Here is a 16,113-nt window from a genome sequence, read left to right on the forward strand (position 1 = left end):
CATGTATATGTGCAGCTGGACGGCAGGGGATGCCTCCACCGCCTATGATTGACTGCTTCCTGGCAGAAAGCTCAGGGGCCTTCAGAACAAGTGTCTGAACACGCCTGAGCTCATCCCTGGTTACTATACCTGTTGTGACTTGACTGATAAGACTAAAGAAGGATCAGCTCAGTTGCATAGATAATATCTCATAAATTGTACATAACAAAAAACGTTCAAGTTGGGGTTGAATTTGGGTTGTTTATGTTGAATCTCCGTTTGTGGGGCTTTATTTTTTGTTTCATATAGTACTTTGAACAATAGTAAGTATTTCTTCCTATTTCCACTCTTTGCAGGTTTTCACTTGAGCGCCACAGTGATACCGCCACAAATGCTGCCTCCAAAAGGAGCCTACAACGTAGCTGTGATGTTTGACCGCTGCCGAATTACATCTTGCAGTTGTACCTGTGGAGCTGGAGCCAAGTGGTGTTCCCACGTCGTTGCCCTCTGCCTCTTTCGAATTCACAATGTTCGTAACCTGCAGTAAGGGGGAGGCTTGAATACAACTTCCACTACGTTCTACTGTTTGCATCCTTGCCCCCATAGTACCATCAAAAAAGGAAAACCTGTATCCCTACATTCTGTGATTGCACTTATGTAGTCACCTCTGAATCAACCACACGTATGGTAGATTTGCACCCAACTAAAATTTTTGGAACTTGAAAGAATATAAACTTATGAACTGGTAACTAGCAAAGGCATCCTAATATCGGAGTTCTGCAATGTGAATAGGCAAGGTTGAGTGAGCAATTTTCTCTTGTAGAATATGTTTGAATGAGCAAAATAATTGGTATAAGTGCAGGTACTGCTAGCAAGTAAACCTGTAGCTGTGCAATAAATAGAGATGACCAACTATAGAAGTAAACTGTTCCAAAAGATTAGTAAACAGGTCATTTTTTTTTAATTTCTTTTGTTTTGGTTTTATTAAAGAAAGCACATCTTTTAACCCCAGACCTTTCAAAAATTGAGCATTTTCCTTTGTGTTTACCATATTTTTAAACTGTTATTTAATTAATACAGGACTCCTTTTAATAAATTGGTTTCTGGTGAGATTTTTATTTTCCCTCTACTTAAAGCAGAAGGAAAAAATAAATGCCAACAGGTAGGGCTTTTTAAAATAAAACCATAAATACACACCTGCGCTACAAAATAAGTAAATGCATAAATGGGCCCAGGCTGCTGCCACAAAGTGCCGAAGCATTCTGAAAAGTAAATTTGTAAAATCCCCATGGGGTGCAGCACTTCGTCACGAACAATTGCATCAAATGTGCAAACCTAACCATATATAAAAACAGTCCAGCATTAACAGTAGTGCATAGAAGTCCAATACAGTAAAGTGCTCAGTGTTTGTGTGATTCCCAAAAGCAAAATCTGTGACTTGTGTCAAAATTCATTCAATGGAGAAAAACCTAAATACACACCTGCGCTACAAAGGAATTAAATAGACCTCGCTGCTGCCACAAAGTGCCGAAGCACTCTGAAAGCTGAAATAGTAAAAACCCCACAGAGGGTGCAGTGCTGCGTCACCAACAGGTAAACTCGGTGTGCAAACCAAACAATGTATAAAAACAGTCCAACATTGACAATAGTGCTTAAAAGTCCAATACAGTAAAGTGTTTGTGTTATTCCAAAATGCAAAATCTGTGACTTGTATCAAAATTCATCCAATGAAATGGTGGTGTTCTGAAAAGTGCCTCCCAGTTGCCCCCAAACTTCTCCTGCACTCACCAGACAATATTAAGTCCTTGTTTTGTCAAGTGAGTCAAATCAAGCATTTATAAGGCGCCTTTCACACGGACGGCTATTCTGCCGCAGTTAAAAGCATGTTTTTTTTCCTGTGAAATTCAAGACACCAGGCACTGCGATCAGCTGCATTTGTACAGTGCGATTAGCTGCGGTTGCGTTTAGCTGCGGTTTGCCATTTCCATAGCAACCCGACAGGGTACCGACTCATATTGAACGGGGATCTGACTTGGATCCCCGCCAATACCAGGCACTGTGTTTGGTATGAATCTTGAGGCGGAACTCCACGCTAAATTTTAAATAAAAAACCGGCATGGGTTTCCCTCCAAGAGCATACCAGGCCCTTCGGTCTGGTATGGATTCCAAGAGGCACTCCCTTCGCCGAAAGAACGGCGGGGGGGGGGTCCCCCCAAAATCCATACCAGACCCTTATCCGAGCACGCAGCCCGGTCGGTCAGGAAAGTGGGTGGGGACGAGCGAGCGCCCCCTCCCCCGAACCGTACCAGGCCGCATGCCCTCAACATGAGGGGGTTGGTGCTTTGGGGCCCCCACCCCAAAGCACCTCGTCCCCATGTTGATGAGGACAAGAGCCTCTTCCCGACAACCCTGGCTGTTGGTTGTCGGGTCTACGGGCGGGGGGCTTATCGGAATCCGGGAGCCCCCTTTTAATAAGGGGGCCCCCCACCCTATGTGATTGAGTATGGGGTACATCGTACCCCTACCCATTCACCTGGGGAAAAAAGTGTCACTAAAAAAACACACTACACAGGTTTTAAAAGTAATTTTATTAGGCAGCTCCGGGGGTCTTCTTCCGACTTCAGGGGTCTCTCAGGCCTCTTCTCCCTCTCTCCGGTGTCATCTCCGCGCTCTCTGGTTCTTCTCTGGTGCCTTCTTCCTTCTGCCGGGCTCCTCCACTATCTTCTGCTCTTTTGCCGCTCTTTTGCTAGCGGAGGATCACGGTCTCCTGAGACGTCTTCTTCCCTCTTCTCTTCCAGAGATGTTGACACGACGCTCTCTCTCTCGCTGTAATGCCGTGAGCGAGGTCCGCAACCAATTATATAGGCATGGGGCGTGGCCACCGGGAGATGTCACCCGGTGACCCCGCCACTTATGACACATGATAGGACTGTGACGACATAAGGGGCGGGGTCACCGGGTGATATCTCACGGTGGCCACGCCCCATGCCTATATAATTGGTTGCGGACCTTGATCACGGTATTACAGCGACAGGGAGCGTCGTGTCAACATCTCTGGAAGAGAAGAGGGAAGAAGACGTCTCAGAAGACTGGGCTCCTCCGCAAAAGAGCAGAAGATAGCGGAGGAGCACGGCAGAAGAAAGAAGGCACCGGAGAAGAATCAGAGAGCGCGGAGACGACATCGGAGAGAGAGGGTGAAGAGGCCTGTGAGACCCCCGGAGCTGCCTAATAAATTACTTTTAAAACCTGTGTAGTGTGTTTTTTCTATTGACACTTTTTTACCCTAGGTGAATGGGTAGGGGTACGATGTACCCCTAATCATTCACATAGGGTGGGGGGCCGGGATCTGGGGGTCCCCTTATTAAAGGGGGCTCCCGGATTCCGATAAGCCCCCCGCCCGCAGACCCCAACAACCAACAACCAGGGTTGTCAGGAAGAGGCCCTTGTCCTCAACAACATGGGGACGAGGTGCTTTGGGGTGCCCCCCTTGCCCCAAAGCACCAACCCCCCCCCGTGTTGAGGGCATGCGGCCTGGTACGGTTCAGGAGGGGGGGGGGGGGGGACGCTCGCTCGTCCCCACCCCCTTTCCTGACCGACCGGGCTGTGTGCTCGGATAAGGGTCTGGTATGGATTTTGGGGGGGCTTCAAATCTCTGTTTTTTCGGCGTAGGGGGCGCCCCTTGGAATCCATACCAGACCGAAGGGCCTGGTATGCTCTTGGAGGGGAACCCATGCCGTTTTTTTATTTAAAATTTGGCGTGGAGTTCCCCCTCAAGATTCATACCAAACAGTGATCCCCGTGCTTGTCGCTCATTGGGAAAGGAAAAAACATTTCTCCTTTCCCGATGAGCGAGCCAGTTCGGCGCTGCTATCCGCAGCTGACACAGTGCACTGCGGTTATATGCGGATAGCTGCGCTAAATCGCTCCTGAAAGCAGTCAATTCTATTTTTTCTATCCGCACAAAACCACATGTAATCAAAACGCAGCTAAACGCAGTGTGTGAATGGGGCCATAGGAAAGCATTGTGTGCGTTTAGCTGCAGTAGAAAACGCAGCTAAAAGCACAATTCTATCCGTCCGTGTGAAAGGGGCCTAACACCCAGGGATCCGCTTTGGTGCTTTGCATGTACCACATAAAAGGTAAAATGATCAATGCCAAGGAGAGAAGAGAGTACTTTCCAAAGTGAAGTAACGTTCATTAAATAAAAAGAATAAAAGCCAACGCGCTTACATCATTGTACATATACAGTAGATTGCCTGAGAGCAGAAATTACGTCACAAGAAGTGCATTGGCTTTTATTCAGTAAACTATTTCATTATTTTTTATTTTTTGGTAGAATAGAATTTAAATCTTTTCAAACAAAAACATTTACTCACCAGCTAGTTTTTTTTTTTTTTTTTTAATCTGTACACTAACTGCAGCGCATGCACAGTACAGTGTACAGACCGGCATCTTACAGGAGAATGTACAGTAGCTGGGTGCTGTAAACATGTCACTCCTGTGTGCTTGCACTGAAATAACATCATCTGTGCCTGCCCAATAGGATAAGGAAGAATACAATGGACCCGGAAGAAGAGGAAAGACATGGCAGTAGTGGGGATGGAGAGGATGTGGAGAGCTTGGACCTCACAAAGTTGGAGGAAAGCACACCCAAAGATAACGGTCATAATGTGCAAGTATTCTCACACTTGCACTTTATGGCAAATCAAGACTGTTCCCACCATGCCTTACTCCCGCTTTTAAGTGTGTTAAGTGTATAGTGTGGCACTTACCTCACAATAGAATAGTCATGTTTTTAGGTTGTTTTTATATGGTTACATAAATGATCTGAAATATCCATGTAATTGTTCTACTCCACACAGGCGTCAGCTGTCTGTTTACGAGCCCCAGTTTCAGAATCCTTATCTCGGCTGCAGAGAGATCAGCTACAAAAGTTTGCCCAGTATCTTATCAGTGAGCTGCCACAACAAGTGAGTATACAGTCCTACGTACATATTGCATGCATTTTTTTTCATTCAGTATTCTGCAACCTTTTTAGGGAACTGGGTCATTAGGGATTGTACATCAAATTGACATCAGTTTGAGATGCTGAGATCATTCTGAATTCATTGACAGGTGCATGTGACCTACATTTCATGCCCTTCAAGTGGGTTTTGCATGCCCGTACATTAGTAGCAGAATGCAAAAACTGCTTGAAGCAAACGAGTCATTAACACAGGCTTATAGTAACCTGTTACCTAATTGAATTTCCTGTTATTCAGATCCTCCCCACTGCTCAACGTCTTTTGGATGAACTGCTCTCTTCTCAATCAACTGCCATCAATACAGTGTGTGGAGCTCCAGGTATCGGTGATCCTCAGCAATATGGAACAATTGTGTATCTGTGTGGAAATTTTAAAGTGGAACTTTACACTTAACAACTTGATAAAAAATAATGTTCTTTAGCAAGGAACATATATTCCACATTATGAATTATGCTACCAACATTAGTGTGTGCTGTAAATTGCCTCCAGCATTGTTCCTGCTTATTCTTGCTAAAGGCTGCAATTTTGCTGAAGCCCAGAGCCCCCAAACAGCAGTAAATCTTTAGGCTGTCAGCAGATCGTCCTTTACATAGTTGGCACAGTGCCTAAAAATAGAGAGCGACTGAGCATATGTGCAGAGCAGGATGAGGCGGTGTATTACTGAATTTTAAATAGTAGAGGCACTTATTTTTAATGCTTTACATGGCTATACCTGCAAAAGTGGCCAGCGTGAAGTCATCTAACAGGACTTGTTTTTCAGACTAAAGTTTCACTTTAAGTTCACGTTGCTGTTTTCTTCTTTCATCTATTAATGCCAAGTAGTCATTGTTAAGTCTTATGGCACAGCAGAAAAGTTGTAATATAAAAAGGTGATGAAGAAATTTAATTATTTTGTAACTTTACTGCACAGTAACCAGCAAAGGGGGAATTCTAGCATTGACATTCTATGGCATGATTTTATGGGGCTGAGTATCAACGTTCATTTTAAAGTGAGCTACTGACTGGCTCTCTATTCTAGACCCCACTGCTGGACCCTCTGCATCTGACCAGAGCACCTGGTATCTGGATGAATCCACTTTGAGTGATAACATCAAGAAGACCCTTCATAAGTTCTGTGGACCTTCTCCTGTTGTTTTTAGGTATTTTAGAAAATATTCAGCATTACACAATATATACTTGATGCACTAGCCAATTAAAGAACCAAACTATTTTAATAAAATGTATATTTATATGCAGTCTACATATTTAAACCTTCTATTAATGGCTAACACACTTCTATTATGGAAAAACTCTCATCCTCTAAAACAGTTTGTAACGTTTCAGTAGTCTTTCAAGCAATGTTTACTTTATTACTCCCAACAGTGATGTCAACTCCATGTACCTCTCATCCACTGAACCACCAGCTGCAGCAGAATGGGCTTGTCTCTTGCGCCCTTTACGTGGACGGGAACCTGAAGGTATCTGGAATCTTCTGTCCATTGTTCGGGAGATGTTCAAGAGACGGGACACCAATGCAGCCCCTTTACTTGAGATCCTAACAGACCAGTGTCTCACTTATGAACAGGTATGGATCATGCGCTAGGAAGCATCCCAAAGGGCTTGTTTACACAGACATTTGTTTGTGTCAGAGCTATTTTGTTCCTTATACAAGTCAGTGGAAATGCAGAAGCAACTTTGGAGGCACTCGGAAGCATAGCAAACACATTCGAAATGTAAGTGGCATGCACCTGAATGCATGTACATTTGACCTTTTTCACAATCCTCAAACGCTTTTATGCATATTATTATGGTTTAATTTATTCTAACTTTTACTTTAGATCACTTTATCTTAAATACAATCTTTGCTACATGAGAACAACAGTAACTGAATGTCTACCTAATTTAGCTTGGGCGTTTTAATCTGTCACAGAATAAGACTGCACACAAAAGAAAATAATTTTGGGTTTAATCATATTTGTGTTTTACTGCAATGCATGATAATGCACAGAAATGTGCAGATTGTTGCAGTGCTGTTTATTTTGACTGACACCCCTTTTCGTCACTTTGTACATTTTAGAACACCACAATGCACAGGTGTGAACCATCTTTGTGTTCTGGTATGCTGTTTTGATAAAATTCTAAATGAATGTACTGCCTTAATGCAAAAAGCAAAACAATGCATGTTCATATGCATGTGGTAACATATCACAGCAGTCTGAATCCACCCTTTTCAAATGCCTTTTAATATAATTCTACTAGTGAGATCCACATTAAGCTTGACCACACATGAACCAATAGCTGCTATACAACAAAACTGGGCACCTGTCTGGCAATGACAAAGTACTCCTCATACATCGAGATTTTCCAACATGTTGTAAAATATATATGTGACCTGATGTCTCTTATTTTCTCTGTGGAGGAAAGGGGTAAAGGGCTTTCATATCAAAATGTCAATAAGGGTCACAGCAGCATGCTAACCTGCCAAGGGTCTACCTCATATACAGTACAGGTTTCAATGCACTACCTTTTTAATAATGCTGTTGGGTTTTTATTCGTTCTCCAAGCATGTTTATATAGAAGAAACAGTTATGGGCCATATTATTAAGTTTTTTTTTCAGATTTTATAGAAATCTAGCACAGAAAGGTATTTTAGAGCAAAACCAAAAACTACAGGTGTGCAAATGCTTGATAAGAGTTAACAAAGCAGTGGCACTTATTAAACTAATTTGTGGCACCTTTAATCCTGATTTAATAAGGGAAATTTATATAAGGATTATCAATCATACCGAAACAAGTATTTGATATGATTTGGGTCTGTCGCAATGGGGAACATAGGTGAAAAATGGACTTGGGTCTGAATGATGTCTGACAAATGGTACCTCAGTCCATAGATACTGGAAGGGAATCGGGCATGCCGGAGAGATCAGGAAGGTTTAAAGAGTTAATCGAGTCCAGGTCCCTCTTTCAGTTATCAAACTTTCCTAAATATCAAGGGCTGGTTTATTGCAACCATTCAGATCAATATCGTCAATACAGTCAATATCGTCTGATCTCATATTATTTCTATCACTATCGTATTTCATACCTCTTCACTGTGAGGTTTCTCACAAACTCTTTGAGATCTATGAACAATTCGTATTGATTAGGGGGACTGGAGGGGGCAAAATGTAACCCTCTGCATAAGAAAAATGTCAGCTTCTGTACAGAAAAAGTTTAGATTTTTTTTTTTTTTTTATAGTAGAGTACTTCTGCCCTAAATCTTTTCTCTTATGGGGCTTCTGCCTACCCTTTCCTTGTCTGGTTCTCATCTATTTTTTTCTGTTTTGTCACCTCCTTAAAAAGAGTGTGATGGTTAATTTAGTCTCTAGGTGTTTAAGACTCAGGGAGGAGGCACCAGAAAGTGTGCAACAGAGAGACGTATTGGGTATACTGTCTGGACAGCGTGTGTGTGTGTGTAATTTATTTTGTCTTTAATTAGGTTTGTGCATATTGAGGTTTTGTACATTTATTTTATGCATTGCCATATGCAAGTTTGCTACGAGTAGAGCGAATAATTGTTTCCTAAATTTGACCTTTGTTCTTCCTGTTTTTGAATAAATATAATGTTTACAATATAGTTTAATAGCATTTCCAATAGTTTGTCGCATATATTTGTAATAATCTGGGTGTTTCTAAACATCACTGATTTTTAGTTATTGTCAAATATGGATGTATTACCATTACCTATTATGTGTGAACAATGAACATTGGATTCTTTATTGGAAGAGTAGTCTTTCTGCATGGCACTGATCACTTGGTTTTCTGTCTTTTTCTCTAACACACACAGTGAGAGAAAAAAGTATTTGATCCCCTACTGGTTTTGTACATTTGCCAACTAACAAAGAAATTATCAGTCTATAATTTTGATGGTAGATTGTTTTTTTAACAGCGAGAGACAGAATAACAACAAAATAAATCAAACGCATTTCAAAAAAGTTATAAAATTATTTGCATTTTAATGAGTGAAATAAGTATTTGACCCCTTTGCAAAAAATGACGTACTTGGTGGCAAAACCCTTGTTGACAATTACAGAGGTCAGATGTTTCTTGTAGTTGGCCACCAGGTTTGCACACACCTCAGGAAGGATTTTGTCCCACTCCTCTTTGCAGATCCTCTCCAAGTCATTAAGGTTTTCGAGGCTGACATTTGGTAACTCCAAACCTTCAACTCCCTTACACATATTTTCTATGGGATTAAGGTCTGGAGACTGGCTAGGCCACTTCAGGACCTTAATGTGCTTCTTTTTTGAGCCATTCCTTTGTTGCCTTGGCCGTGTGTTTTGGGTTATTGTCATGCTGGATACCCATCCATGACCCATTTTCAATGCCCTGGCTGAGGGAAGGAGGTTCTCACCCAAGCTTTGACAGTACATGGTTCCGTCCATCATCCCGTCCATCATCCCTTCAATGCGGTAAAGTTGTCCTGTCCCCTTGGCAGAAAAACACCCCCAAAGCATAATATTTCCGCTTTCATGTTTGACGGTTGGGATGGTGTACTTGGGGTCATGGGTAGCATTCCTCCTCCAAACATTGCGAGTTGAGTTGATGCCAAAAAGCTTGATTTTGGTCTCATCTGACCACAGCACTTTCACCCAGTTCTCCTCTGAATCATTCAGATGTTCATTAGCAAACTTCAGACGGGCCTGTACATGTGCCTTCTTGAGCAGGGGGACCTTGCGGGCGCTACAGAATTTCAGTCCTTCGCGGCGTAGGGTGTTACCAATTGTTTTCTTGGTGACTATGATCCCAGTTGCCTTGAGATCATTGACAAGATTCTCCTGTGTAGTTCTGGGCTTATTCCTCGCCGTTCTCATAATCATTGAAACTCCATGAGGTGAGATCTTGCATGGAGCCCAAGACCGAGGGAGATTGACAGTTATTTTATGTGTTCCTTCCCATCGCGAATAATTGCACCAACTGTTGTCACCCTCACACCAAGCTGCTTGACGATGGTCTTGTAGGCCCGTTCCAGCCTTGTGTAGGTCTACAATCTTGCCCCTGACATCCTTGGACAGCTCTTTGGTCTTGACCATGGTCGAGAGATTGGAATCTGATTGATTGCTTCTGTGGACAGGTGTCTTTTATACAGGTAACTAGCTTAGATTAGGAGCACTCCTTTTAAGAGCGTGCTCCTAATCTCAGCTCGATGGCTGTATAGAAGACACCTGGGAGCCAGAAATCTTGCTGATTTGATAGGGGATCAAATGCTTATTTCCCTCATTAAAATACAAAACCATTTATAACTTTTAAAAAATGCGTTTTTCTGGATATTTTTGTTCTGTTGACATTATTTTAACAGTTTTACTTACTGTTAAAATAAACCTACCATTAAAATTATAAATTTATCATTGCTTTGTCAGTGGGCAAACGTACAAAATCAGCAGGGGATCAAATACTCTTTCCCTCACTGTAATATAACATGTTTTCACACTCTTCTGGTTTTGTTATGTTGTCCACCAGCAGTGTCAGGTCTGCTGTTACTTTCAAATGCACTGTAACCATTCTTGGTCTCCAGGGTCTTGTTTAGTTTCCCATTTTGGCATTTCTCAATTGCACGCGTCACTTCCGTTCTGCTTCATGTGTGCGTTCCAGTACATTAATACTTCTGCTCATAGCTGTTTAAGTGCATTCCGGGTGGTTTTGCTTCCACACTATAGAAAGCATCAGTAGTCAAAGGATTGGCAAATTCAAGATGTGAAACATGGGGGTTATCAGGTACATTACATTATATTCTACTCGTGTCTATGAATTCTCATTATTATTAATAATGTTATTTTTGGAAACCGCTGTACCCAGAGGTGTTTTAAACATTTGCTGTTCATTTTAATGGGGAGATGCATTATATGTTCACCTCACATGCTTGTGGCTAAGTGTATTTTGATCTCCCTGTGTATGACATCTGAAGGTGGTCATTGAGGTGGCCCACTACTGCTCCTGAGGGGTTAATCTTTGTTGTGGCTCATCCCCTCATTTTAGAGATTGAGGAGCTATGTATCAGCTTATGGTGTTATAGTGTTATTTAAACAGCTATTGTTTGGTGCACTAGTCAGCTCTGAAAGGGGGATATAGCCCTCAAAAAGCATTAACTGGTGAATACACTGAGGGGTGTTGTCCAGGACATTATATGAGACATTTGGTCCTTGGTTTCGGGTGAACTTTGTGGCTTTGTTTTATTTTGTGCTCACTATGGCTCTTGTGAGTATAAGGCTTCAAGCAGACTGGGTGTCAAGAACACCAGTTTTAGAGGCGTTTGACTTTTTTTTTTCTGCCGCTAAACGCTCCTCCATGTTTGTCTGTGTCCTTGCGCGCATACGGGTGTTTACAGGCGTTTAGAGGCAGAGGAGTTCCAGCTGAAAAAAAAAAAGCCAAACGTGTCTAAACACTAGGCATGTCGTATCAATTATTATTCTGGCCAATGAATTGAATGAACATCTGAAAGTGCCTAAACGCATTTGTAAAACGTGGCTTTAGGCATGTTTTTAACACTGCTTTTCCCCTGCCAGGAAAAGAAGGTGTTCAGAATAGCTTGGCTAACTCCCAATGTGCATGAGGCCTATACATGACACTACCTGCCTGGAGTTTGCATGTTCTCCCTGTGCCTGCGTGGGTTTCCTCCGGGTACTCCGGTTTCCTCCCACACTCCAAAGACATGCTGGTAGGTTAATTGGCTTCTGTCCGAAATCGGCCCTAGTATATTAATGTGAGTTGGGGACCTTAGATTGTGGGCTCCTTGAGGGTAGGGACCGATGTGAGTGTGCGATGTATGTGTGGAGTGCTGTGTAAATTGATGTACCTTTAATAAATAATTATATAATAGATGAGCATCTTAATGAGACACAATGTACAGGGATAGGGACAGTTGTAGACACACACCCACACTCACTCAGGTTCAACTGGATGGACTGGTGTCTTTATTCAACCTTAATAACTATGTAACTATGTGAATTTGTTGTGTTTAATAAATGGTGCTTGTGATAATGCACAAGGCTGGTGCTCTCTCTTTTCTTCTGTTATTTAGAACTAAAGATCTTCCCATTCTGAAGAGGGCAGCAAAGCTTGAAGTGTTGCTGGGCACCTAACTGAAGTTTTTGAATATCTTTCCTTTTTACCACTAGTTTCTCCTGCTTAAAGTGGTTCTAAGGCCTTAAGGCTTTTTATCTCAATGCATTCTTCTTACCTGAGCCCGATCCGGTGACGTGCACGAGAGCAGTAGCTCTCGCCGCTGTCTCCCTCCTCATTGGGCAAATTGATAGCAGCGACAGCCATTGGCTCTCGATACTTTCAATTAAATGCTGTGACGAGGGAGCAGGGGGTGGGGCTGAGTTGCCCGGTCTGTCAATAGACGCAGATAGGGTGGCTTGGGAGTGAACCTGCATGGATGCCCCCAAAGCGGCTTTCCAAGGGGGCCCTCATTGAAGAGGGTCTGGAGTGAGGGACCCCAGAAAAGGAGGATCGGGGCTGCTCTGTGCAGAACTGTTGCACAGAGCAGGTAAGTATACCATGTTTTGTTTAAAAAAAAAAACCTGAAGGTTTAATAAAGCAGGTGTCCCCATTAGAAAATTTCCCCTCTGTTTCTTTTGTGGTGACATCTTTAAAATGTTAGATTTCCCAATTACTTTCTGTCCTGGTGACAGTGGTCAGCAAGACAAATAGAGAGGGTGAATCTGCCTAGTGAGGCACCAATGGCAGTAAATATCATCGAAAATAAATATACCATTTAAGCGGCACCTTCCTATCTTACCCAATATTAATTCTTGAAAGATTTTTTCTAAAAGATTAATGCGAATTAACCCCTTCACGCCTAAGGGTAAAACGAATCTAAATGCCTTAGCCCAATTTTGTCATTTTGACATGTGTGATAGTTAAACCGTACATATCATCAACTACTTTGTGCATCCAGGTGCATTATACCTTGTTTTTTTTTTCAGGAAAAATTGGGCTTTTATTTGGTGGTAAATGGTGATAGATATCTCCTAATTTTTATTTTTTTTTAATTATCAAAGGAAAACTGGCTCAAAATATTTAAAAAATATTTATATTTTTTAAATGTAACTGTATATTTCTTGCTACTACCATAACCTACCATCAAAGAACAACCCAAAATATGTTCTCCTGCTCCTGACAATCACAGCAATACCACATGTGTATGTTAGTTGTTGTTTGTACCGGTAGTACAGCCCAGAATCAATAGTGCACATTTTTACTTTTTTTAAATCCTACCTAAAACACATTGACACTGATACTAATTAAAAAAATAAATAATTCCTGTCCAAAAAATACTGACCCCGACCTTTGACCTAAACACTAACCCTGGCACTGACCTAGATCAAACCTCAATCTAGGTATTTTTTTTTTTTTTTTAAATAATTATTCTTTTTTTCCACAGTGACAGAAAATACGGGGGTGGGCTTCACAGTGACTGTATATATATCTGTTATAACCAATCGGAGACTATCACAGCGATCCGGTGATCTGATTAGAACAGGGTCTGGGGCTTTCAGTGAGACCCTGGTCTCCGTGCGGCGCACTCCCAGCACAGGGGGAAAAAAGCCCAGTCCAGTGTGGCCACAGATTTGCATACTATCGGCGTGAAGGGGTTAAAGCAGAGTTCCACCCAAAAGTGGAACTTCCATTCATTTGTCTCCTCCCCCTCTCCAGTGCCACCTTTTGGGGGGGAGGGGGGACAGGATACCGGTCTTTGACATACCTGTCTTTGACAGGTATCCTGTTCCCACTTCCAGGAGTCACGGCCGTGGCTATTGATGTCACCGATTGGCTCCCTCCTCCTCCCCCTGTCGCCGGGCCAGCAGGAGAGAGGAGGGGAGCCTCGCGCATACGCAGTAGGGTTCCCAGCGTGAAGCCGTAAGGCTACACTGTCTGGTTCCCTTAACAATGGCGGCAGCAGCACCCAACAGCTGATGGAAACATCAGATGCAGTGCCGATATCGCTGGACTCCAGGACAGGTAAGTGTCCTATTATTAAAAGCCAGCAGCTACAGTATGTGTAGCTGCTGGCTTTCAATTTTTGGAGTGGTGGGCGGACCTCCGCTTTAATATATCAATGTGCAGCTCCCCTTTTCAGTGTAAATCAATAATGATACAAACGACAATAGAAAAAAGGACTGGCACTACTATTCTTTCAGTTAATTCAATAAAATAAGTAAGTCCATAAATTTGTGTGCAAAAAGTAAAGTCCAAATGAAATCCAAGTGACAAATTTTGCCCAACACAGCAAGATTGTAGGTGATCAAATAGACCTCACCACAGAGATTAATCCCTGAATAAAGGAAGGTCAAAAGCACTTGGTTTTCCATTAAGATTTTCAGCCAGAGCAGGTCTGATATTCTTCTTCCACTTCCCAACAATTCTCTTTCTCCAACCACTCAGTCACACACTGAGGAGAATGCTAAATATATTAAATTGTTGTGCAGTATTACTAAATTAAAACCGTTCCCACAAATAATATGCAAGTCACATTCACATGTAATAGTGTCCTTAGACTGTCACCAGTGTAAACTGCTTTCATTATTAGAACGCTCCGCCGCATCGTTTACATGAGCTGGCGTGCGTTCCAGTAGCCGGAAGTATAGGACTGGATGTGACGTCATGCGGGAACCAAAAATGACGGCAACATGCCCTTCAACGCGTTTCACCAAGATGGCGCCTTCAGGTAGTCCGGTGCCACCATTTTAACTGAACTTTTATAATACCAATTGGTAGGCTCCAACAATATGGCCGATAATTCAGCTGTGTACTCTGTTGCGGTTTCCCTTTTAACATTTCTATTTATACATAATTGTTCTGGTTCCCATTTTAAAACTTACATTTATAAAATATGAAAATCAAAAAAATCCCTTTTTTTAACCTGATATATTAAATGGCATACTATTACATTCTCTACATGGGTGCACTCTACTCTTCATAGGGTTTTGTAACTACCCTGCCATCTCGTGGATTAATACCTAATTTTACTGCAATAATCTCTCTATTTTAGTGCAAAGTAGAGAGATGGGTTTAAAAATGCACAAAAAACATATATTCCAAATATGAAAAAATATATAGGTAATATATATAAATACCTAACCACATCAGTGTACTTCATTTATCAATATCTGTAAACATTATTTTTAATACCCCTACATATTTATATAATGATTTGGTTAGAAAACCGTTCAGGTCGATGTCAATGTTGAGACCAAGTGGATGCAAAGTATCAAGCTCATATATCCACTTGGTCTCCAACTGCGACACTTTTTTCTGCATATCATCGCTCCTCCAGTGTTTACATGCCTTATGTATACCCCAAAATCTAAGAAGAGTGGGGTCCTAATTGTTTCAATCAAAAATGGTTTGTTAGCTGCTAGGATTACTTTACTTTGTAAGGAATTGCCGGCCCTAAAAAATAACACGATCAAGGCTGCAGCAACGAGGAGATATCACCCTTTTCGTCCTAGCATGTTTTTACAGGTACGGCAAATGGGAAGTGGTTAATACCAATACGTCTGTCACATGTTGAAGATTAAAGTTCAAATCCAGACGAAAGGCAGAAGGATTAGAATCTGTCAGGTTTTTATAGTCATCTGTGTCCCCATTTCACTTGTCCTCTGACAGGTAGTTAGAGGGGACAGTAACTAATGGGAAATTTGCCCTGCAATAAAGACTGAAACAGTCCTAATGTCCCCTTTTCACCATGGAATAGATGTAAAATATGATGGGAAGTCACAAACGGCAATAAAAACCTGACAGAATTTCAAACGCTTCCCAAACTTTCTGAAGTTGGGCTTTACACATTTTATTTTTTTATATCAAGAATGCCGGTGCACAGTTTTTTTTTTTTTTTGTTTTTTTTTTATTCCCAATTTTTTTATATTCAGTAATCGGAGTAGAATCACTGTCCCGAGACCAAAATACTGTATTTATTGGCGTATAACACTAACTTTTTCACCATGAAAATCAAGTGCAAATAGCGTGTGAGTGTTATATGCCAATACTTAAATTTTAGCTGCCTCGGAGGGGACAGGGAGGGGGGCGGGAGGAGCACCGTCACATTACATACAATGAGAATTTCCTGTTTACTTGGCGGCCTCTGTGA

The 16,113-nt window shown here is 41.9% G+C and overlaps 1 protein-coding gene across 2 annotated transcripts in view; it reads left to right on the plus strand.

Moving 5' to 3' along the window:
- Positions 1 to 16,113, plus strand: part of ZSWIM8 (zinc finger SWIM-type containing 8) — a 112,330-nt gene that overhangs the window by 17,320 nt on the left and 78,897 nt on the right. For both annotated transcript variants that reach the window (XM_073596661.1, XM_073596663.1), the window contains exons 4-8: positions 336 to 508; positions 4,842 to 4,949; positions 5,241 to 5,322; positions 6,022 to 6,142; positions 6,366 to 6,567. In XM_073596661.1, coding sequence (XP_073452762.1) covers positions 336 to 508; positions 4,842 to 4,949; positions 5,241 to 5,322; positions 6,022 to 6,142; positions 6,366 to 6,567 — 686 coding nt within the window. The remainder of the gene's footprint in view (positions 1 to 335; positions 509 to 4,841; positions 4,950 to 5,240; positions 5,323 to 6,021; positions 6,143 to 6,365; positions 6,568 to 16,113) is intronic.

Source organism: Aquarana catesbeiana, linkage group LG08 (genome assembly GCF_042186555.1).
Source record: "Aquarana catesbeiana isolate 2022-GZ linkage group LG08, ASM4218655v1, whole genome shotgun sequence".
In the NCBI taxonomy this organism is placed as follows: Eukaryota; Metazoa; Chordata; class Amphibia; order Anura; family Ranidae; genus Aquarana; species Aquarana catesbeiana.